Genomic DNA, 26,306 nt, shown 5'->3' on the forward strand with positions numbered 1-26,306 from the left:
TCTATTCTTTGACTACCCAGTGGTAAAGTTTATATAAGAAAGGGTAGATAAATTCTTGGCTTATAAATTCCCCCACAGTGCTAATTAGTTTTTTTAAAAATTTTATTGTAATTATAAATTTAATAATTTAAACATATTCTGTGTGTTACAATATATTTCACTTACTATCCCTATTGGTGATCATATTGTCTCATCTTTAGCTACAGGAGAGCTTTTCAAGTTTTCTACTGAGTGCTTTCTGAGTCTCTTTGATAATTTCTTAGTCCTGATTAATACAAAACTTCTGCTAAGAACACGTGTTCTTGGATCATATTGTATATTTCTTGTCCCAGACCTGGAGTCAGCCGTATATCCATGGAGTCCTATATTTTTAGTAGGAAATGGTACTTGAAACTCATAGGGTAGGTGCTAAAAGTACTCATTGCTACCGGATTTCCTGTTATTTCTATCTTTTTCAATGGGCAGAACTAGGAAATACACAAACACATATTTTTTAAAGGTAAAACTCTTTGTATCCTCATACTGATGCTTCAGTTCAATTTCTGAACTAAAAGGTCTTTTACGTATTTTATCTTTCGTCTTTATTTTCGTCTCATTTGATGTGAGCCCTAGTTCCCAAGGGCACTGTAACAGTATACAGATAGCATTTACTTAAGTTCAATTAAAAAAATGTTTTTTAAGTTTTTTTTTCCCAATATATGAAATTTATTGTCAAATTGGTTTCTGTACAACACCCAGTGCTCATCCCAAAAGGTGCCCTCCTCAATACCCATCCCCCACCCTCCCCTCCCTCCCACCCCCCATCAACCCTCAGTTTGTTCTCAGTTTTTAACAGTCTCTTATGCTTTGGCTCTCTCCCACTCTAACCTCTTTTTTTTTTTTTTCCTTCCCCTCCCCCATGGGTTTCTGTTACGTTTCTCAGGATCCACATAAGAGTGAAAACATATGGTATCTGTCTTTCTCTGTATGGCTTATTTCACTTAGCATCACACTCTCCAGTTCCATCCACGTTGCTACAAAAGGCCATATTTCATTCTTTCTCATTGCCACGTAGTATTCCATTGTGTATATAAACCACAATTTCTTTATCCATTCATCAGTTGATGGACATTTAGGCTCTTTCCATAATTTGGCTATTGTTGAGAGTGCTGCTGTAAACATTGGGGTACAAGTGCCCCTATGCATCAGTACTCCTGTATCCCTTGGATAAATTCCTAGCAGTGCTATTGCTGGGTCATAGGGGAGGTCTATTTTTAATTTTCTGAGGAACCTCCACACTGCTTTCCAGAGCGGCTGCACCAATTTGCATTCCCACCAACAGTGCAAGAGGGTTCCTGTTTCTCCACATCCTTTCCAGCATCTATAGTCTCCTGATTTGTTCATTTTGGCCACTCTGACTGGCGTGAGGTGATATCTGAGTGTGGTTTTGATTTGTATTTCCCTGATGAGGAGCGACGTTGAGCATCTTTTCATGTGCCTGTTGGCCATCCGGATGTCTTCTTTAGAGAAGTGTCTATTCATGTTTTCTGCCCATTTCTTCACTGGGTTATTTGTTTTTCGGGTGTGGAGTTTGGTGAGCTCTTTATAGATTTTGGATACTAGCCCTTTGTCCGATGTGTCATTTGCAAATATCTTTTCCCATTCTGTTGGTTGCCTTTTAGTTTTGTTGGTTGTTTCCTTTGCTGTGCAGAAGCTTTTTATCTTCATAAGATCCCAGTAATTCATTTTTGCTTTTAATTCCCTTGCCTTTGGGGATGTGTCGAGTAAGAGATTGCTACGGCTGAGGTCAGAGAGGTCTTTTCCTGCTTTCTCCTCTAGGGTTTTGATGGTTTCCTGTCTCACATTCAGGTCCTTTATCCATTTTGAGTTTAAAAAAATGTTTTTTAAGTTTAAAAGATGTAAGAAACCTCCTAAGTCTCAGTTTATTCATTAGAACCTTTAAGAATATTAATATTTGGCAGAATATGATCAGGGAAAGTATTATTTTTAATTATGTTAGTTCAAAATGAAACTCTAAAACCATGGAAGATGTTATGTAATACTTGATCTAGCAACATCCATTTTCTCTAGCATTTGTCTTCTTTCTTTTTGTTCATTAAAGTAGGGAGGATCACTAAACAACTTGAAACTGTAGTCCTTTAGGACACTTGCTAGTTTGAGTGGTCCCTGGGCCTTATCTTCTATCCCTCTTGTACTTCATGGCCATGGAAACTGAGCCCAAGTATGCAATGTGAATAAATGCCCTCAGGTCAACAGTAGCTTTATTGTTCTTAAGTTATACTTCTCTGTTTGACTACAGTGTTTCATATTTTGTGTATTATGTAAGTAGGAAAGAAGTCTCTATCCCTGGGTTATTTCTGATTTCCTACTTACTTCCTTACTTAAATAGGTGGTCAACTTGTGACCATGATCTCTCACTTTCTTCAAGCAGACCCTTGACATTTCTACCTTTCCTCCTGTGTTCTTCCTCTTTTTCTTCATTCAACTTATAAAATCATGTTCCCCGAATAAGCCCAACTCAGATGTCATCAGCTCCATGAGACATTCTTTTATCCCATAGCCAAAATTATCTCCCCCACATTTGTAACCTCGTAAGTCATAGTCATTCCGTTTAAGTACTTAATATGTAATAATTTTGTATTAAAATCAATTGAAAATGTAGAGGTTAATTCTAGTAAAGAATACTTCTGCTGGATTGTGATGCTCACTGCTACGTCTTACTCGTTTTCATGCCTCATGATTTGTGTCTTCACAAAACACATTTATGTTTTGGTTGCATTTATGAGCAAATATTTGAATTGTTACAGGCAAAATGGGACAGATATAAATCATGTGTAAATCATGTGTCCCTTCCAAATGAAGGCCAAATGATGTAATGTCACAAAGGTTTCACTCAAATCATTTTTAAAATGTGGTAAGTAATTTTTTAAAATCTTATTTATTTATTTTGAGAGAGGAGTGAGTGGGGTAGGAGCAGAGAGAGAGAGAGAGAGAGAATCTCAAGCAGGCTCCATGCTGTCACACAGAGCCCAAAGTGGGGCTTGATCCCATGAACCATGAGATCATGAGATGAGCCGAAATCAAGAGTTGGATGCTTAACTGACTGAGCCACCCAGGCACCCCTAAAAACGTGATAAGTGATTCAAGTTGTCACACAGCACATGTTGGAATATTCATGGCAACATGAAATGATCTGCCACTATATTATATTTGACTATAATGTAGTCAGCACTATATTTGCAGAACTTAATTTCAACAAAACTTTATCTGGTAAATTAAATTAATATTTTAAAAATCTTGATTTTGTGATTATTATTTTACTTCATTTATAAATATATTTTGGTTTTATAGTTGTATTATATATGCATGAGTCATGTATATTCAGTGTTGTATTGTAAAACATCATTCTATAATTTAAGTCAATATCAGCAGTTTGGTATGACATTTCTTTTAAAAGGATTTGCGCCTGGGTGGCTCAGTCGGTTAAGCATCACAACTCTCGATTTTGGTTAGGGTCATGATCTCACAGTTCATGGGATCAAAGCCCTGCTCTCTGCACTGATAGCATGGAACCTGCTTGTAAATCTCTTCCTCTCTCTGCCCCTCTCCTGCTCACGTGCACATGTGTGCATGCACGCTCTCAGAATGAATACACAAACTTAAAAAAATAAAAAATATAAAAAGACTTGTATATTACTAAGGCTTGAGAAATACTGATATGGACTAAATATTATAGAGGTCAGAGGCAAAAAAATCAGTGTTAGATGCCAAACTGGATTATGCCTGTATCTTGATTATTTTGTAATAATGATTTTTAATTCATTAGGACAACTAGCTACTTGTCAACTAATCTAGAATTAACTTTGTATAGGTATTTACTTACTGGTTGTTACTTAAATATCCTAATTTTTTTAAGTTTAATTTTTTAGTAATGTCTACTTCCAGCGTGGGGCTCAAAATCACAACCAGGAGTCCCATGTTCTATCCAACTGAGCCAGCCAGGCATCCCTTAAATATTCTAACTTACAAATAGATAAATTAAGGAGTGATTTTTTAACTTTTTTCCTGAAAGATGGCTTTAGTACTTTATTCCTTTAGATAATCCCCCCGTGTATCTTGATATGGTCCTGAATTACAGCACATCACTTTATAATTATTGTGTAAAATGTTCGATATATTTATATGAAGATCTTGTATTCAAATGTCATAGTTCAATTATTTTTTAACATAGATGCCCATTTATGCTTTTATTTATAATTTATTTTTTTTACTTATATTCTCATATATCTCCTGTAGGTCAGAATGTCATTTCATGTTTGTTATCACTTGTTTTACTTAAAAATAAGGTTTAGCCAAAATAGAAATGAAAAACATTTGTTTCCTTAGTTGTTTCCAAACCTATAGCACTATAGTTACTACTTTCTTCCTTACACAATTGTTTCCTTAGATATTTCTAAAAATCTGGAAAACCTCTTAATACATATTTTATAATTGCTATTTTAAAAAATTTAATAAAAATTCATCACAGAATACCATATTGAGGTTTACTTAGAACCCCATGTGACTTTTAGATGTTTTTATTCAGCCAAGAGATACCTAATAAAAACCATTTGATCAATGAAGAAAATAATTTTAAATGTAGTTTGATCTTAATTTTATGAAAGCACAAAGTATTTTTCTAACTCATGGTAATATTTAGATTAATAAAAGATAATTGCAATTGAATTGCCAGAGTACTATAAACAATATTATTTTGTTCTTATTCATCATTACTTTTAACTTACTATTCTTGTTGCGAAAGATACCTTGTCTTTTAGTGAATGCAGTGGTATTATTTACATTAATTCATATGGCTTGTTTGAAAAAAAAATGCTATAACTCCTTTACTTAATGGGATTCTTCCCTTGTGGCAGTGCAAACGGCTAGAGCAGGAGCTTCATCATCTGAAAGAGCAGAACCAGACTTCAGCAAACAACATGAGACATCTGACTGCTGAAAACAATCAAGAACGTGCTCTGAAGGTAAATCTCTGTTCCTTCTTACAGGCAAATTAAGGTTGTAAGCCCTTGGTGCCAGCTTTCTGTGCTGCATATATCAGTTGTGTACATTTCCGCAGAAGTGAGCTGTGGTGTTTGCCAACAACCCCTTCTTTAAACACAGATACAGCACCCTTCTGTTATGGTATTATTTTATTTCGTGTTATGTGTACATGAAAACAACATATTTTCTGAATTTTGAGTGGTGGTATATTAGTACTTTGGGTTCATTCTGTTTCTGATTTTACAATATATTTTTACCTTTTGTAGTTAATAAAAAGTGGCCACACTATAAAAGAAAAAAAATTAAACCATGAGCCTTTTCTTCACATCAATATTTATTACACTAATCTTGTAATATTATTAACTCACAGAAGTGACTCTCCCTGAAGGGTATGTGAATATATTTGGGAATTGAAATAGTACTTAAAATGTTACTTATTACAAAAAAAAAAAAAAAAAAAAGGAAGAAGATAGTGTACCAGAACTTGAAACAAGTGTACATTTCATGATAAGAGGTTCTGTTTCGTTTTAGTATAGATCCAATAATCATGAAAATAGATCCAACATCATTTTTATTCTACTAATTATATATTTTTTTCTTATTGTACTTATGACTTTCCATTCTCCTTTTTCATCTTTGTCCCAATTCCTAGCATAGTACCTATCTATGACACAGTAGTAGTTCCTGCCCTCAAGGTGCTTACATTCTCATTAACTGCTTAAAAATAAAAACAAAACCACATCTATAGGAAACAGAAAAGATTCATCATTGTCATGATTGTGCAGTAAGAAAAAATATGCTATCAAGAAAATTGTACTTTGTTTTCTTAAATTCTCTTTTTGCTACAGTTTGCAGGAGAGTATTACAGCATTAGCAGGATAACTCACTAAGCCAGGATTATCTACCAAAATTAGAAAAATGGTGACATTTTGAAGTGGAAAATATTTTAGTCTGTCAAAAAGTGTGAAGTTTGGTTGAAGTCAGATTTTTCTGTAAATGTGTTTAGCTTCATTTTGAAATTCTCAGTGAGTAATTAGGAGCCTATGATAACTTTGTTGTCATTGTTTAATGCACTTTCTCCTCTTTTCTCTCAAATTCATAGATAGACTAGAGCAATAAGGGGGAAAGAAAAGAAATTTAGATTCTTGATCATTTTTTAATTACCCCAAGGAATTTAAAATTATTTGAGTAAAATTTAGTATAATCATTTTTTCCAGTGTATACTTGCAAATCAAAAGAAGGATTGTTTTAAAGGCAGCTTACATTATATATGCCACTTTATTATCAGCATCAGGGGACAGACTTCATGTGCCATATATGATATGGCTATTCTTATGTAAAACAGACCTAAAATTAAAATTCTAGTCTGTTAAGTACATAATAATACCATAGTCCTTCTTCTGGATTTTTTGTTGTGTATTTATGTTAAATTGAGGAGGGCATCTGTTGGGATGAGCACTGGGTGTTGTAGAGAAACCAATTTGACAATAAATTTCATATAAAAAATAAATAAATATATAAAAAATAAATTGAATTAAATGGCACCTGCTATCTGTGGAGAAAAAGAAATGTACATTTCTAAAAGGTTATTAAAATTAGAAGGTAAGATATAGAACAAAAAACCCCTGGAAATTTAAACCCAAAACAAAACCCCTATAAAATAGAAATCTGTATAAATTATGGACTATATAAAACAATATATAAACAAAGCTACGTTTGAATCCTTTTTTTAGTTATTTTATGCCAATTTTCTCATGAGAAACCTTGAATTTATTTTATATATCTGCTTTATTCTGAATCATTTTTTAAAATTATTCTTACCTTCTAGGGATTTTGTTCTGTTTTTGGTGCTTTGGGTGTTGCATTCTGTATCTTCAAGTTGCCATATAAGTTCTGAATAATAAGTTTATTATCAAGCTGTCTAATGAATCAGTTGTTTGTGTATTTTCTCAGCAGTATGCCTATCTTTTATGGCACACTTACAATTATTTTTGTGTTTGTTAACTCATTCAATATTTAGTTACTATGTAAATAAGCTTTAGGGAGAAATTTTTTAAAAGAGTCACTGTCTCTAGGGACCTTCAGTCAGTCAATAATATTTCTAGTATTTTATTATAAAAAGTACTGTTATTGATATCAGCAAAAGGTAAATTTGATTAGGATGAGAGCTGAAAAATTTATGGTTTATTTAATTGTGTAATGCTGAAATTCATAAAGGAAACAGTCCTAGTGATATGTTTGGGAAAAATCCAAGTTAATGGTCATACATTATATAGGACTTTCCAGTAGATTAAGGCAAATACTTGATTATCATACAAAGAAATACTTTTTAATATTATAGTGCTGTTCAAATAATAAATCTTTGTTTATTTTGATAACCTGGGAATTCTTTCTAAATTAGTTCTGGTGGTAGAGGATAAAATTCGTTATTTGGTGATCATATACATTATTTTTAAAGTAGCATGGGATTATACCAGCTAAATTCGCTAAGATGGAATTTCCCCCTAATTTTATAGCGTTTGCGGTTTTCCCTAATAACAAGTAAAACACACTGGTACGTATGGGATGAAGGGCTAAATTTATACTGATACCAGTCTATAGCATAATAGTTAATTTAATAAAAGCTTATTTTCTCATTTAAAGTACATTTTATCCATTTATGTGAGGAAATTGGTTTCTTGAGGAACACAATTTTGGATATTTAATATTTTTAAATAAATTTAGATCAGCCATAAATATGCAGACATCAAACTTATTGAGAAATTTCACGTATACTGCCTTCTTTTCCTCTTTCATTTTATTTATTTACCTTCTTTATCATATGTCTTTCACTTCCTACAATTGGACTTCTCCACTGTAATTCCATTGAAAGCCATTCTTTCTTAGATTATAAATGACCTCTGGTGATTAAACCTGTGAAACTTATTCTTTTTTCTACTCAGCATCCCAGTCAGTGTAACTAGAACACACTTCAATTTTGTTGGTCCTGCCCTTTGAAATACTTTCCTGTGGTTCTCTATTGCTATATCATTTTTCTTCTTTGAATGGTGTTCTTTAGTTGGTGCCTCTTTTTCTACCTATTCCTAAGTTGTGTGATAAGTCCCTTATTATTCTTAAAAAAAAAAATCTTTATTCATTTATTTTTTTTTTTTAGAGCAGTTGTAGATTGGCAGCAAAATTAAGCAGAGAGTGCAGAGTTCCCACATACCTCCTGCCTTCACACATGTAAATGCCCTCAGCATCCAGCTCCATATTTGTATATTTGTTACACTTCATGAATCTACATCAGTTTTGCCCACAGTCCACAGTTTACATTAAGGGTCACTCTTAGTGCTGTACATTTTACAGATTTTAACAAAGGTACATTACTCTCTACTGCTGCAGTATCATATAGAAGAGTTTCACTCTAGAAATCCTCTGTGTTCTACCTATTTATTTTTCTCTCCTCCCAATATCTGCCACCCATTAATCTTTTTATGGTCTCCGTAGTTTTGCCTTTTCCAGAATGTCATTTAGTTGGAATCATACATTATGTATTCATTTAAACTTTCTCTATATTTTTTGATGGCTTCATAGCTCATGTCTTTTTAGTGTTTAGTATTCCATTTTCTCGATGTACCACAGTTTATTTATCTACTCATCTACTGAAGGACATCTTGCTTGCTTCCAGAATTTGGCAACTTTGAATATGAAATGAAAATAAAGTATGAAAGTTTCTATAAACATCCATTTGCAGAATTTTTTGTGGACATAAAATTTTCAGCTCATATGGAGAAATACCAAGGACTCAATTGCTGGGTTGTATGATAAGAATGTTTAGTTTTGGAAGAAACTACCAAACTATCTTCCAGAGTAGCTGTACTATTTTTCATTTCTATCAGTAATGAATTTGATTTGTTTCTCCACTATCTCACCAACATTTGGAGTTTCTTTTATTGTAGACTTGTTTCTTCTAATTTCATCCATTCCTACACTATCACCTGTTATTTATATCTTAATGACTATCTCATCTGCCCTTCCACTTGGATATCTTAATGTTTCCTTAACCACAACAAGTTTGAAAACAAATCCCTAATTTGACTCCCTAAGTCTTCTCTCCCCAGAAAGAAGTCAGGACCTGAGTCTAACACTATTGACTGTATGACTTAACATTTATTCCCAATCGTATTCTCCTTTGTTTGTCTTTACTATAGAACCAGGAGAAGTTAAACACTTTCTCAGCCTTTCTTTTTGCTAATATGACATAAGAGGAATTCAACAGGGTAGAGAGAAGTTGGAGTGTCTCTGGAAAAGTTTTTGTTTCCTTCATGTAGGACTGATACAGCAGGCATCTTATTACCTTAAACACTTACTGCTGCCTGGAACTACATCAACCATCTTATAGCCATGAAGAAAACACCAGAAGCTAGCCATTAACATTATTGAGCCCCCTAGCCAATGAGCTACTTTGAGAACATTAAGCACCTATACCCTGATTTCTTTTTCTGGTAATAGATATACCTCATATTTTAAATCACTTAATAGTTTTCTGTTATTTACTTCCAAATTGATCAATTAACATCTATTAATTAATGATACTACCATACTCCTTAGACACGTAGGTTAATGTAATTGACATAACCTTCATATTCTTTTAGGCTGTCATCCACCACAAAGCAGTCAGACATTCAGTCCTGTCAATTCTGCAACAATGATTTCTCTCCTATTTTCCTTTCTATTTTTATTGTCCTACCCCTACCCTATGTCAAATTCATGATCTCGATAATAATATTACAAGTATATCTCATTTTATTGTGCTTCATTTTATTGCACTTTACAGATAATACATTTTCTTCAGATTGAAGGTTTGTGGCACCTCTGTATCCCAAGCAAGTCTTTTGGTGCCATTTTTTTCAACTTTTTGTCTCTGTGTCACATTTGATAATTTTTGTGCAATATTTCAGATTTTTTCATTAGAATTATATTTGTTGTGGTAATCTGTGATAAGTGATTACAACTCACTAAGATCAGATGATGGTTAGTGTTTTTTACCAATAAAGTGTTTTTTAATTAAGGGATACACATTGTGTTTTTTTAGACACAATGCTATTGCACATTTAATAGACTATAGTATAGTGAAAACATAATGCTTATATGTGCTGGGAAATTAAAAAATGCATTTGACTCACCCTATTGCAATATTCACTTTGTTGCAGGTGTCTAGAATATTTCCAAATACAATATTTCCAAAGTATGCCTGTACCCTCCTAACTTTTCTGTCCTTGGTTTCTCACCTCTCTAACCAGTTGTTACTTTCATTAGCCATCATTCTAAAACAGAAGGGACACTTCACTATTCAAAAACTTTCATTGTCTTGCATTTTCAACAATGACCCTTGAATGACCCTTATAAAAACAATGAAAAAGGATGGCTAAAATGTATATTTTAAGTATATTTTACAACAACATTATAGAAAAGACAGGAAGATAAGGAATTTACAAAGACCTAAAACAAAGTAGAAATGAGAGCAGGGGACATGAGAAGTAAGTGATTGCCTGAAGTTGTCTTTTACTCTGAGAGCATTTGTCAGACCTTGGTGAATTTTCCATTTTAATGGTTTCAAGGGCAAGACAAACAAGAGGCAGAGCCTGGAGCCTGTTTAAGCCAGAGAGTGTAATGAGATACCCTCTCTTGAAGCTGGTATCATAATGGCCACACCATTAGTGTTTAGGTGAACAAGAGTCAAGCCCTTCATACAAAATAAGGTAACAAAGGAATTTGACTTTCTTGACTGTGGAGGAGAGGAAATTGCTCAGAATTCATCATCCTTGGCCAGCTTTAAGGCAGGTTTTGGAACCACACAGGTTACCTGAATTCTTGCTATCTGTGTAACTCTAAAAGCTGAGGATTTAACTGAAGTAGTCCTACCCTGGCAGGACCCATAGACAACAGACCAAAGCAAATTACCTTCCAATTAGCCTCTAATATTTCTTATAGATAAAATTTCAAAGACCCAGAGCTATCAAAAAACACATAAGAGAAGAAGGCACTTCTAATGAAAGTTAGTAAAAACATAAGGCAGCAGAATCATTTACTAAAACAACAAGTAGTTTAGGTATTCTAATTATCAGTCACAGAATATAATATAAATGTTTAAGTAGTATCTTTAAAAAGAGATGCTTAAAAATAAGAGCAAGGAAAATAGCTAAAAATGATCAAGTGAATTTGGAAAGCCAAATGAGATTGAATTTACAGAAATTAATAAAAAAAACTTAAACAGCAAATAGGTTTAACACATGTTAAGAAACTGTTAATGAACTGGAAGATATATCTAAACCAAGTATGGAAATGGAAGCCAGAAAGAAAAATATAAAATGTTAAAAGACACAAAAGATAGAGTGAAAAGATCTAAAATCTATTTGGAATTCTAGAGTAGATAATATAGGGAACAGGGAAAGGCAAGATACGAAGAAATCATGACTGAGTATCTCCCAGAATTGTCAAGTGACACAAGCCTCAGATCTAGGAATACCAAATCAATTCTAAGTATGATAAATTAGAAGAAACTACAGAACATGAAAGTTAAAGCTCTTAAAAACAACCATTAGAAAAGACCTATTTGGGGCACCTGGGTGGCTCAGTCAGTTGAGCGACCAGCCCTTGATTTTGGCTCAGGTCGTGATCCCAGAGTCATGGAATTGAACCCCGCATTGGGATCTGCACTGAGTGTGGAGCTTGGTTAAGATTGTGTCTGTCTGTCTGTCTGTCTGTCTCTCTCTCTCTCTCTCTGTCCCTTGCCCCTCTCTCCCTCTTGTGCACTCTCTCTCTCTAAAAGAAAAAAAATAAAATAAAGAGCAGCCAAAACATTAAAAAAAAAAAAAGATATTTAACAAAGAAATGGCATTTAGACTCACTGACTTCTCAATAGTAATAATGGAATAATATCTTAAATACCCAGAAAGCAGCAATGGGAATAGTTCCTTAAATATACAGAGAGAAAAGTAACTGTCAAGGGCAAGAGTAAAATAATGGTCAAATAAAAAATTTCAGTTGCTTTCTATTACGTATAGCATATAATCCAAACCTCCGAAGTGCGGAATTCAAGATTCTGCACTACAATTTTAGCCTGTGTTTTATTTTCCGTCTTTCTTTCTTTCTTTCTTTCTTTCTTTCTTTCTTTCTTTCTTTCTTTTTCTTTCTTTCTCTTTTCTTTTTCTTCCTTTCTGTCTTTTTAATTTTTTTTAAGTTTTTAAAGTTTTTATGTTAATTCCAGTTAGTTAACATACATTGTTATAGTCAACATTTCCATAATTGGCGATTCAACAATTCCATACATCGCCCTGTGCTCATCACAACAAGTGCACTCCTTAATCCCCATCACCATTTAACCCATCTTTCTACCTACTTCCCCTCTGGTAACCATCAGCTCTCTATTGTTTCTTGGTTTCTCTCTCTCTCTCTCTCTCTCTCTCTCTCTCTCTCACTTTCTCTTTTTTTTTTTTTTTTTTGTTTCTTTTGCTCTTTTGTTTCTTAAATTCCACTATGAGTGAGATTATATGGTATTTGTCGTTCTCAGACTGACTTATAGCATTATACTCTATAACTCCATCTGTATTGTTCCAAATGGCAAGATATTCTTTCTTATGGCTGAATAATGTTCCATTATATATATGTACACACTACATCTTTATCCACTCATCTGTTGGTGGTCAGTTAGGCTGCTTCCATAGTTTGGCTATTGTAAATAATGCTGCAGTAAACACAGATATGCTTGTATCCCTTTGAATTAGTGTTTTTGTATTCTTTTACTTTGTGTTTTACTTTCTTTTTCTTTCTTTCTTTTTTTTTTTTTTTTACCATTTCTCTTTGTAGTCTTGATAAACCCCAACCATCCCCCACTACTTCCTAAACATGTCATGTTTTTTAATTCCTCTGGTCTTTACTTTTGTTATGACTGTTATTTAATTCTGTCTCTAATATTAGTTGGTTGTTTACATGTCATCTCTAAATCAAAAATTTCTTAAGCATAAGGGATCATAGCTTTTTCATGTTGCTCTTCTCTTGGAATTTAGCACATGATTGAACTCAATACATAATCAGTAAGTTTTTTAAATTAGAAACCAGTTTTAATCTGTCCTAGTTGAAATCAACATTTATTTTATTTATTTATTTTTTTCATGTTTATTTTTGAGAGAGAGACAGAGAGAGCGTGATTGGGGGAGGGGCAGAGAGAAGCAGACAAAATCCTAGAGTTAGGCTTGATTTCTCTTTCTTACATTCCACATTCCATCTGTAAACAAATTCTCGTGGCTCTACTTTTGATGCATGTCAAGAATTCGGTCACTTCTCATCACTTCCACTGCTACTACTGTCTTTCAGGCCTCCATCATCTCTTGCCTGGATTTGTACAAAAGCCTACTAATGGTTTCTTATTTCCATCCTTGCTCTCCTCTATTCTCAACACAGCCTCCAGGATATTCCTATTAAAATATAAATTAGATTATATTACTCCTCTGCCAAGAACCTTTCAGTGGCTGCCATTTCACCCTGAGGATAAACCTACAAGACCTCTTGATCTGGACCTCAGTTTCCTCCTTGTCACCATCCTTCACTTAGTCACATTCCTTTCTTGCTGTTCCACAAATATACCAGGCACCCTTGTATCAGAAGGTCTTTGTACTTTCTGTTCCTACTCCCAAGGATCACTCGCCCCACCCCTCCCCCACCCCCACATATTCGCATTACTTACTTTCTTAACTCCTTCAAGTCTCTTCAAATGCCACCTTTCATTGAGGTCTTCCCAAGCATTTTCTCAATCCTCTTCCCTGTTTTTACTCCAGAGTACTTATCTTCTAAGGAAGTATACATTTACTTATTTATTATTTTCATATTCTGTTTTCTTGGTAGAAATAACTGCTCCATGACATCAAGGATTTTTGGTTACTTTATGCACTTCTGTATCTATTGATGATATTAAAAATATTTGACAGTAAGTAAGAGATACTGACCAACTGTAACAGATGCCAGCTCTTAACAGTTTGTATGGTTGTATCTATGCATAGCAGCTGAAAACCAGCTCTGGCTGGATCTCCTACAAGTACATATAGTAGCCATTGAATAAGTATCTCTTAAGTGAATTAGTACTACACATGCAATTTAGTATCCAGCTTTCCCTACTTAACACTTCATAAGCATTCTCCAGTACACTTACTCTATAAATATCACCTTAATGTATGACGTAATTTGCAATGTACAGATGCACCATAACTAACTCTTCCCTTAGTATTAAATGTTTAGGTTTTTCGTAGCTTTGCATTTTATGAACAGCACTGTGAAAAATATTTTTGTATATTTTAGTATGCTGTGTATTTTAAAATTTGTGTATTTTAATATTTAACTGTAGCTTAGCAAACAAATTTTGATTATTTTTTCAAATTTTTAGTTTTAGTAATGCAAATCATTTTAAAAGCCAAATGATTCTATAAGGGTTCTAATAAAAAAAATAACAGTCAGCCTCCTTATCTCTCCTGATTTCTGCTCCGCAGAAAAAATCACTCTCAACTCTTTCAGCTGTTCCTTCTGTATTTGCACTCTATTTGTAAATTTCTAAATGAATATCTTATACTAGTTTTCATTTTTTATTATTATTAATTGACTTCCTACTATAAAGATGAAGATTTAGCTTTCTCTTAGATTGGTGCTGGTTGTGACCCTCTAAATCAACTGGGTGACAGTTCTCCCATGGGTTTTTTTGTATTTCTACATGTCTGTGAGCAGAGGCACAATTGACCTTTGTTCTGAAATATGTTCTAGAGAATATTTGCTTAGCAAACAGCCTTGGAAGATAGAGATAGTGTCTCCCTCTGTAGCAGAGGGCAGATTTGTTTACCGTCCAATGTAAAAAAAACAATGTCTCCCTCGGAAGCAAAGGTCAGGCAGGTTTGCTAGCAGCATATTATAAAAGATTTGGCTTCCCTAAGTTTGGAGTTCCTTAGCTGTAATGCAGTCCCGCTGTGTGTGTAGTATATAACTGTTCCCCTCCACATTGCCCCCATGGGAGTCGCAGGGCAGAGACCCTCAATACAAACAGGAAGCTTATGCTGTTTGTGCTGTGTCTGAGTAAAGTTCTTTGTAATGCAGAATTCTTGTCTTCTGCCAGTATGCATGAAACTGGCAGGCTAATTTGTTAGCCTGCAAGTAGGATAAAAATATTTCACTCTTCACAGTTCTTATAAAGCCACATTTCCTTTCTTTTTCAGTATTACGTCTTCCTCAGAATTATGGTCTGGATTTTTTTGTTTGTATAATGTACATCTGTCACTAGTACATCTTTCTGTACCCTCTCTACTAAATAAAAATATCTTGTTAATACCTTCAAATATTTCAGGTGACCTAAAACTATTTTTTTTGTTTGAGGATCTGAACTGATTATTCTATATAAGACATTACTAGCCTTGGAACCTACCTCCAGTGTCATTCTGTGGCTACCTTTAATTTCTCCTATGTTAGATCACCTGTTTCCTGTATCTCATTTTTTTCTTGCTTGACTTTTTCATTTTGATGGAGCACACTTTCTAATAGTTTCCTGAGAAAGGATACATGTAAGTTAAAATTTTAAAGACTGTATGGTATTTCTTCAAGATAGATTTCTAGAAGTAGAGTACTTGAATAACAGAATGAACATTTAAATTCAAATTCCTAGACTCATTTTCAGGGTTAAAATATTTGACAGAATATTTGACAAGGACCCCAAAACCTTGCACTTTAATGTTATTATTTTTAAAACTTTTTAAAATTGAATTTCTCTTTTAAATTTTATGCATCCATTAAAACCACAATGAAATACCATGTCACATCTATAGAATGGCTAAATGAAAAATACAGGGGTGCCCAGGTAACTCAGTCTGTTGAGCATCCAACTCTTGATTTCAGTTCAGGTCATGATCCCAGGGTTGTGGAATTGAACCCCGCATCAGGCTCTGTGCTGAGTGTGGAACCTACTTAAGATTCTTTCTCTCCCTTGCCCCTTTCTTTACCCACTCACACTCTCTCTCTCAAAAAAACAAAAAACAAAAAACAAACCCAAAAAACAAGAAACACACACACACACACACACACACACACACACACACACAGATGTTGACAAGATGTGCAGAAACTGAATCTCTTATATACTACTGGTGGCAATATAAAATTATACAGCCACTCTGGGATAGTTTGCCACATTTAACATGTAACCCAACTATTGCACTCCTCAGTCTTACCCAGAGAAATGAAAGTTTATGTTCACAAAAATCTTGTACAGAAATGTTCGTAGCAGCTTTTTTTGTTATTGCCCAAAACTAGAAAGAAAGCTAGATATCCATTAGGGGGTCAGTGGATCAACATCCATGCAATCAACTATGACTCAGCAATAAAAAAGAGCAACTTATTGATACCTGCAGTGCCTTTGATGGTTCTCATTATGCTGAATGGGAAAAGCCAATAGCAAAGGATTATATCTATGTGATCTCAATTATATAACAGTCCCAAAGTGACAAAATCATTATGATGGAGAACAGATCAGTAGTTTCTTAGACTTAGGTAGAAGATCAGAGTTTGACAAAAACTGGGTGGCTCAGTTGGTTAAGCTTTGGACTTCAGCTCAGGTCATGATCTCACGGTTTCTGAATTGGAGCCCCGCATCAGGCTGTGTGCTGACAGCTTGGAGCCTGGAGCCTGCTTCAGATTCTGTGTCTCCCTCTCTCTCTGCCCTTCCCCTCCCCCCCACCCCATCTTGCACTCTCTCTGTCTCTCAAAAATAAATAAACATTAAAAAAAATGTAACTTTCTGGATCCTAAGGTATTAGCATCATCCCTACTATTGGGTTTTAGTAAATACTATTATTTCATATTTAAGTAGTTTCTTTCTAGAATGTTTTTTCAAGTTTTTGTCAGTGCATATAATAAATTTTATTGAGTTCTTGATATTGAACAATTCCTTGAATAAACTCTTGGATTTGATTTGTCATTGTTTTCTTGATTTTAAAAATTATTCAAATTCCCACTTTGTTTTTCTTTTTTAAGATTGTTTCGGCTGTGACAATTTGATGCCAATATTACTAGCTTAATGAATAGCATAAATTTCTTTTTTAAAGTGTGGCCTTGACAAGTTTAAATTGAATAGGAAGGGTCATGTACCATTGGAAGCCAGTGATTCCCGGCCTTCTTTTTTCCTCTATATCGTTATGATTGCATTTTGAATAAAAGTAGAGTAACTTACCAATATGTCACTTCATGCATACATGACACATAGTGAGAAATACAGTGGCAGGAAATTAGTTAGAGAAGGGAGAGAATGATGCCAGATCTTGTACATGTTGTAGTTCAGATTATTGAAATGTATGGGAATACTCAGAAGTCACATTTAGAAGTGAAATAAATGGAACAATAGTGATTTCCAGCATTTTACTCTTGGTGCACAAAAATAAGTGATTCACAGAGGAGATAGTAGAAAGTAGAGAAGAAGTAGAAAGATAAGATGACCAAGAGGTTGTGTTATGATAGAATTCAGGGTAGAGTCATGAAGGGAATGGCTCACAGTGTCAAATGCTACAGAAAAATCAAATAAGATCAAAAGTTAGAGCCAAAGTATTAAAATACACAAAATTCTGAGCAAAGGAAGTGGAGAGAAAGTCTGCACTGGTTCCTAACAGCATTCCGTTCCAATGCCAGACTTTGTTTTCCACACAGTACAGTTTTACTTGCGAGAGTGCCTTTCCTTACAACACACAAGACTGTCAGCTAGACCAGGTTTACAGTCTTTGCATACTAAATGGAGAATTGCTATGACAGCATTCATTACAGGCTCTCTGAAAGAAAACAGTTACGCTGAAGGGTGGTTCTGTGGATTTACAGCACCAGGTATAGCCAAATCATCAAAGCCTGTGTAAGTTCATCAAGTCCATCAAGACACAATAAAAATTGATGCTGTTCAGATAAAACCACTGTGATCCATAACCTCTTACATGGAAGGAATACTGAATTTCTGTGGGAAACTTCTGTGGAGATTATCAGCGGCAAACCACAAATGCAGTACTTGTGAATTCTTACATTTAATTGCTCTCAACATTGAATGCCAATGTTTTTCTAATTTTGAATTTCATACTATTATTTTAGGAATGTGAGATTTTATTTTCATACATAATTATAGAAATACAAAATTACATTGCATGCTTTCCTGTCTTATACATTTTGTAAAATGCCAAAAAAAAAAAAATAATCAAAATGAATACTTGAATGAAGACATAAGCTTTCAGTAGGAGACTGAATCTTTGGCAGATTTATCATTATGTGAGCTGGCTTTAGATAGATCTTGGAACCCTTTTCAAGTCTTTGTATCACCTTGTCTTTGGACCTAGTATTTCCTCTGATTGAAATGCCCTACATCACCTATTGCCCTTCCTCCTTTCCCCAGCTAATATCTACTCATCCTGTCTTCAGTTTGGCTACAATCCTCTTGTCACCAAACTGGAGAGGTATTTGGGTGGTAGAATTAAATGTTTTAATATCAAAATGAGCACTGATTTGAAAATAAACTGAATATGTGAGAAGCTCACTGGTCCCAGGATTTCCTCCAGGCCCTTCCTATCTCTGTCACATGAACAGTACCTTAAGTTCCACTTTCCCCTTTGCCTTCTGCTCTCACCTCATCATCTCCACCCTTTTTTTCCTAACCTATTGAGTTTTGGTATTACAGTGGCCAAGACACAGAAGAGCAGATATGTATGATACATTGTTGGAAACAGTACCCAGGGCACCTTTATTCTTAGGTTTTTTTAACATTTATTTATTTTGAGAGACAGAGACAGAGTGTGAGCAGATGAGGGTCAGAGAGAGAGAGAGATACAGAATCTGGAGCAGGCTCCAGGCTCTAGGCTCTGAGCACAGAGCCTGACATGGGGCTTGAACCCACGAAGCACGACTGAGCCTCCCAGGGTACCTTTAAAAGCAATAAGGGTCCTCTTGACAGTTTGTTAGGTAATGAGTACAGGTTAATGGTTCTTGACAAAGGCATGTATTAGAATTATTAAAAGAATATTAACTGAATAATAAATCTGGGCCATACCCAAAGCACTCTGAATTGGAAAATCTTACCCTGGATTTGAAAACTTGCTGACATAGACTTGGTGTTTGAAAGCAAATTAGCAACAAAATATTTCCCAATTTGTTTGTGAAAGTAATATGTTTGGATTTTTGTTTCTGAAAATAAGGTTTGTTTCCTACCAATGGTGCTTTTAATTTTAGTTCTGTCCAGTTTTCACTGGCTTGATATTAGTATTTTGGTAGCATTATCAGTTTTATGTCTTTTTAAAGTTCTTACTTGGATTTTAAGGGTAAGTTAGATGAAGCTACATAAAGAATGCTGGCCGGGGCGCCTGGGTAGCTCAGTCGGTTGAGTATCTGACTTCGGCTCAGCTCATGATCTCATGGTTTGTGGGTACAAGCCCTCTTTCTGGCCCGGTGCTGACAGCTCAGAGCCTGGAGCTGCTTCAGATTCTGTGTCTTCCTCTCTCTCTGCCCCTCCCCTGCTTGCACTCTGTCTCTCCCTCTCAAAAATAAACATTAAAAAATAAAAAAAAAAAAATTAAAAAAGAATGAATGCTGGCAAATGAAATTTTTCTCTTTCATTTTTAGTGTTTTCAGTAACCAGATTCTACACAAGTTTGTAACTTAAAGTAGTTTGAAATAATTTGGACATAATACATTGTCTTGTGAGTTGAATTGTGTACTAAAACTGAAAAATATAGGTCAAAATCCAGATATTTATTTAAAATGCTCTGAAATTTGTTTTGATGGATTTTTTAAAAATTACATGTTCTTTCAAAATAAAAAATTTATATTTAAAAAACAAACTTTAGATTATCAAATATAGTTGATTTACTTTGGTTACTAAGTAAAAATGTTTCTGATATGAGACATGATGATGGAAAGCAGTTAAATCTTTCATTAGAGATTACACAAAATTCTCAATAAAATTAACTATTTTAACAATCTAGTTTCCTGTACCAAGCAAATCTTTTTTCTAGAAACATATTTGACATGAGTTTTTTCCTAGACACATAGTTTTTAGTAATGCATCTACCGACCTTGAGCATGTATACTTTATTAAAGAAAATGAATTACTCACAAATTAACATAGCTGTAGTTTGCCTTCTGTACCAAAATGAGTTTATTGTGTTGTTCAGTGTTGGTTAGTTTTTCTGTTATGTTGATGCATTAAAACAGATATTAAATTTTATCATTAATTCAGCGCCTGGTCTCTCATCAAATCCCCTTAATTACAAATTGACTCCAAGGATTAAACAGCATGGATTTTAATTTTAACTGAAACAAAAAAAAAAAAGCATCTTGAAAAATCACTCTTGCCTAGTGACTCATAGACACATTTTAAAAGATCCTATGATTTATTGCTTAGTATTTAAAATGCAATATGAAAGACATTTCACCAATATTTTTATTATCTTACAGTCTTATTAAATGTATATTTTAGAATATATTTCATAGTCTTGAAAAAAACTCTGTACAGTTTAGGAGTTTTGATAACTTGTAACCCTTTCTTTAGAAAATGTAAACTTTAGATCTTGCATAACCATAATTGTATCCACATGATATTTATATTATTTTGTATTTCTACTTCTTTAATTTCACAAAATCATATACCATGTTTTCACATATATCATGGAAGTGTTTCCAATATAATCCAGTATCCTGTTTCCAGTATTATCTGTAGCTTATGATTATTTAGTTCAGTCTTCACTTCCTTTTGATACTTGCTATTTTAAGTTCAGAATAATTTTTGTGCATTTTATTCTGAAGACATTTAAACATTGCTGTCCTAAGAGTGCCCATTTTAAAAATTGAATTTATTACATATATTTTAAATACTAGAATGACTGTTTTTACTAGAATAAGAGGATAATGAAATTAACTTATGATCGCAGTGATCAAAAAGTACATTTGTCCACTATATTTTTGCCCCATTATATGATGAAGAGCTTTGAACGCTGATATGCCTTTTCAGAAATTCACTTATTCTGAATATTTTCTGGAATCTAACTTGTGTCAGTCATTTATGTTGATTTTTATCTAGGTCCATAAGTTTTCAGGTATTTACTTTTAGAAAGGCCAAGTAAGGGTTACTAATAAAACCTGAGTATTCTGAGGTAAACCATTTGTTTATTAATAAATTCTTTTGTGCCAATTACCTGCACATTTTAAAGGCTGTAAAATATAAGTAATAGTGTTTTTTCCAGTTAAACAAATATTATATATTTTTGTAAATTTTATGTTTAAATGGCATTCTTTTATGAGCTTTTGTTGCTGTTGCTATTAAACTAGATTTGTATATGTTGAAAGATATTTAGTGTCCAAATGAGCTCAGTTCATCATGGCAGAGGAAAAAATAAATTGCCTAGAAACGGATTGTTTACGTAATATTAGATGGTAATATAAACCAACAAAAGCAAGGAAATTAACTTCTAAGGCTGACACACTGCCCTTTCCTTGCTCCTTTGTGCCTGTAGGTATCATGTACGTGTGGTAATACCAAAGTACAGTGAACTCAGTTAAGAACTGTCAAACTTAATTCTAAATTTCCTTACTCCGTTGGTGTATGTCACAACTTAATGTTATTATTTTGTCTCTTAATGCTATATAATGTCCTTCACATGTGAGATGAAGCAGTGCATGGGTGGATCTGAACAAGATGGAAAAGTTTATTTGCTTTTCTCTCATTTACAGTTGATTGCCCCCGATTAGCCAAATATCATGCAGCCCTGAAATCAGGTCTTTCCATTTTGAGAAAAGGTAATACAAGAGAAAATTCTAAAATATCTGAAGAAATTTTTGAAAAGTGTAGATACTAATATAAAAATGACATTTACTCTTAATTTTTACTCCTATTAATTTTGTTTCATCATTTTCTGCTTATTAAAAGCAGATATTTTTCTTTACAAAAAACTTAGAGCAATGGGAAAGTATACTGGTGTCTTATGAATAATCAAATATGAAAGTATGACTTTTATCAAATAGTTCTTATATCAATTGTACAAAGGAATTATATGTAGAATTCTGAGGATAGGACTAAACCTCCCAAAATAACCTCCAAGATTGATTTGGGAACTGATAGATGCTTGGCCATTCTTTTAACAGCACCTGTTTCTTGATGACTGTGATAAAATGTAAATAATTCATTCACTTTGGTTTTTGTATTCACTAGTTAGGTGGTAGCTCATCAATTATTAATGAATGTTATCCTTGCTTTGGGGGACAATATTATACAATCGTAGGGACTCAATGATATTTTAGTATTAGAAAATGTTTTCCATTTTTTAATATAAGTCCAGGTCTGTTGCAGTTTGGAAATTATTTTGCTTTCTTTTTTTCTTGGTAAATGATTTCTACTCCTCTTTAAGTATCCATTAGCACACAGTTTTCTAAGGGTAAATTACATATTTTCAAGCTTTGAATTTTTCTAAGTCTAAATCTTCTTGGATGGTAACCAAAGGTACTTATCTACTTTTGTAAAAAAAAAAAAAAAAAAAAAAAAAAGATGTTTATTCATTTCTGATTTGTGTTTTAAACCTTATGGGAACAGATCAGATACTTTCTGTAAAACTTATGTAAGAGAACTATCTAAATGTGGTCAAACACAGATTTTTATCTCAGAAACTGCTACAAAAACATGGTAAAAGAGGGGTTGTAAAGTTTGGGGTGGTGCTAATTTTTTAAGAAATTCTACTTTCTATTTTATGTAATTAATATTTAATTGGTTACACTTAAAAGTAGTGAAAAAATAATCTGTTTGCTAGATATTTGTGAAACAGTACTTTAAGCTCTTACTTATTTTGAGGTGTTGAAAGGTGAAACATTTGACATTTTCTTTTTGGGCATTACTTTAAAAAACACAGGGCGGAAAAGAGGCGTTGCAACATCAGAGTTAAGGGTGTTTGTGGTTGTCCGTGACAGCAGCTCTAGTTTTAAAACACCTGTGTTTACTTTCCAGCTTTTCAGAATCTGCCTGAAAGTGGCCTAAGAATGGCACAGGCCTTCATGGTGGCTGAGTTTTTTTATAATATGTGGAAGAACTAAACCGTGTACTTTGGTTTTCTTTTGCAAGCATTTACTTCTCTTATCTCATACATTTTATCTCTTCATCTACTTACATGTGTGCAGAAGATAATGCATGATTTATATTATCTATAGATTATAACAGCTATTTATTTGCATAGATGGGGTATTTTTGTTGTTGCTGTTCACTAATTGGAAAAAGCTGGTTTTTCAGCTTTGTACAAATGTATTTTCATTCATAATTTGAAGCTAATGAAAAAATGAAAATTCGAATACCTTTTTGGAAAGAAATGAATGTAACCCTAACATAATTATTATATTATTTGTTACTTTATTATCCTCTAGTAAGTATTTCTCCATTTTTCTGTTTATATTTGCATTTTTGCTTCATAGTGTTTATTTTTTAAAACATTTTTCATAAATCTACAAATGTGATTTTCACTTTAGGTTAGTTTATATCATCTTTAATGATTTCAGTGCGGATTGATGTTTCAACTTACCTATCTTTGCTTACGGGTCAGTGTTTCCAATTTATAGACATGTGCTTTTTGAATAATTATTTTGTGCATTTCCTACTATTTCATAATATTCAGAAGACACTTATGCATTATATAAACTTTATTCCCAAAATTGAGATACTTCTAGCTATGGTAGTTTAGTTTAATGAAATTTAATTTTTAAAGATTTGTTTTAGTTTTTTTGTTTGTTTTCAGACTTCTTATTTCTTACAGTAGATAGAAGCCAGATGACGTGTATCCTATCCTGTGATGAATTCTTTTTTTTTTTTTTTACAAATTTTTAAGTATAATAGCAAGGCATTTCCATGAGATTATAGTTAATGCCAAGCCTGTTTGATATGTAAAAGGAATAATTTAGTTTTTTGATAGGAGATTGTTATTTTTTATTTCTCCATATAACTAGTCATATTAACTGTTAACCTTTTTGTGTAATTAAACCCTTTGGAGAAGCCAGTGCCAACTGTGAATGTTCTCCCTAGGAAAACACACATACACAGAAATTTCAAGGAGTTTATTTCCCCTCTCCCCCAAGCCCATCAATGTGCCCCAGGCTAAAAAACGCTATTCTAGATTTTATTTTATTTAGGAAGTGTTAATTCTTCAGATAGTTTAGATAGTTGGTAAATCACAGAATCACTGGGTCAAGATCTTAAGTGCTTAGTACAAATCACCATGTTAGGTATTTAGCAACATAGAGCGGTAATTCATTTTTATCAACTTTAAGTGTACATAGTATATTTATATCACACCCTATGATGACTACACATATGTCAGTGTCTTAATACCAGCATCTCAGTGGTTTTGACATAAAAATGATAATTATCTCACTTTGTAGATTGAAGCAATTGACTATATACCTATTATTTTATTAAAGGATAAAGTCAATTAATTTTATTACATAAAAGCTGTAAAAAATGATATTCCACTCAGAAACTGAATCATTCTGATATGGGTATCCATCTAGGTGGTTAATTCTCAGCCTCAGACAGTATCAAAAGGAATTATAATAATAATAATAATATATATATATCAGTTGGACGATAATGGAAACTTGAGGGAACATAGCTGTAATAATGGAATTTTTAAAATATAAAAGCATTTAGGAAAAAGTGTGTTAAACAGTAAAGTAAAAGTAAAGTGTGTTAAACAGAAAAGCAGTAAAATTATTTTAAGTGACATAAGTTCAATGACAAATAACTAAAATATTTGTACAAGGATTTGTATATTGTATTGTGTATAGTTTAACATAGATCAGAAGAACTGTTTGGTCAGATGAAACTAGTGAGAAAAAGAATTACTTTTTAAAAAGTCTTCTATTTTCATTCTTTTCTGTGATTACTGATGAGGAAGTAAAAGGGAAAAAAGATACTCAGTGCTGTTAGTACATTTGTTTCCAGAAATTCTCAAATTGCATAACTGAAATCATGAAACTTGATACAGGATTTCTATTGGGTGTGTTGATTTTGTCTTGGTGGCAATTGTCTTTAGATAGTGGTATATGTCTGTGACCTAAGTTTCAGCATAATTCATGTATAGTTATGTGGTTATGGAAAATTTTAATTCTTTAATGAAAATAATGTGTGTATGTGACTCAAGCACACTTTGCACTTCCCTAGTTATAAGGCCATGATTCTCAATACGTATTTGGCAGATTTCCTGAATCTTGAACTAAAATATTGGATACAGGAAAACCAGCAGATTTTTTGTGGTGCTGTTGAAAAGAGGGGGCATCAAGCATACATCCAGTAGTTCCTTTAGGACACCTGGGGCTGCACAGGTTAGGAGATTAAAAACATAATTAAAAAGTCTCTGAAGTGCTCGTTTCGGCAGCACATATACTAAAAAAGTCTCTGAAAAGCATGATGGACTTTACAGCTGTTTTATGAGAACCAGAGTCTACAAACTGATATCTACGGTGCACAGTTCTTGGTTAAGTTAAAGTGATTAGCCCCTGCTCCATTTGCCTGGCATCGGTAAGGCTGAACCACCAGAATAAATATGTGGAATCTCTGCCATTGTTTTACATACAATGGTAAGCATTTAGTTGAAAATTATTAGGCACACAAAAAGAAAAGACCAAATTACCAAAACCAAGAAAAACATACATTATATAAACCAACTCAGTTAATCCAAATGTTAGAGTTGAATGGGCAAGGTTTTTATAATAGCTATGATTAAAATATTCAAAAAGGTAGTGGAAATGAAGGAGAAAGGCAAAAGCAGATTAAGCATTTCACTCAAAAAAAAAGGGGGTCTGTAAATATAAAGAATCAAATGGAAATCTCAGAGCTGAAGAACACAGTATCCGAAATTACAAACTTATTAAGTGGGTTTAGCAGCAGATGATATGACTGGTAAACTAGATAGTAGGTTTAGAGTTCAAATTGAAACATGAAATAAAAAGTCACTTGGGAAGTGGAAAAAAATCACTAAGAAGACAGATGGAATGTAAATAGTCCAATAGATGTGTAATTGGAGTCCCTCAAGGAGATGAGGAAGACAATGGGACAGAAGTAATAGTTAAAGATATAACAGCCAAGATTTTTCCAAAACTGATGGAAGACTTTCAAACCGCAAATTCAGAAAGCTATAAGAACTTCAAACAGGATAAACAAAATCTCACATAAATACAACATAATAAAAGTGATGATCTGCAGA

General features: G+C 33.4%; 1 protein-coding gene across 8 annotated transcripts in view; it reads left to right on the forward strand.

The window, feature by feature from the left end:
• The window catches only part of MIPOL1 (mirror-image polydactyly 1), a 320,020-nt gene that overhangs the window by 153,643 nt on the left and 140,071 nt on the right, over positions 1-26,306 (forward strand). For all 8 annotated transcript variants that reach the window (XR_006218817.1, XR_006218816.1, XM_042989584.1 and 5 more), the window contains exon 10: positions 4,914-5,021. Coding sequence is in view for 6 of the 8 variants with exons in the window: in XM_042989584.1 (XP_042845518.1) it covers positions 4,914-5,021 (108 nt within the window). In the remaining 2 variants the exon portion in view is untranslated. The remainder of the gene's footprint in view (positions 1-4,913; positions 5,022-26,306) is intronic.

This window comes from Panthera tigris, chromosome B3 (assembly GCF_018350195.1).
Source record: "Panthera tigris isolate Pti1 chromosome B3, P.tigris_Pti1_mat1.1, whole genome shotgun sequence".
NCBI lineage: Eukaryota > Metazoa > Chordata > Mammalia > Carnivora > Felidae > Panthera > Panthera tigris.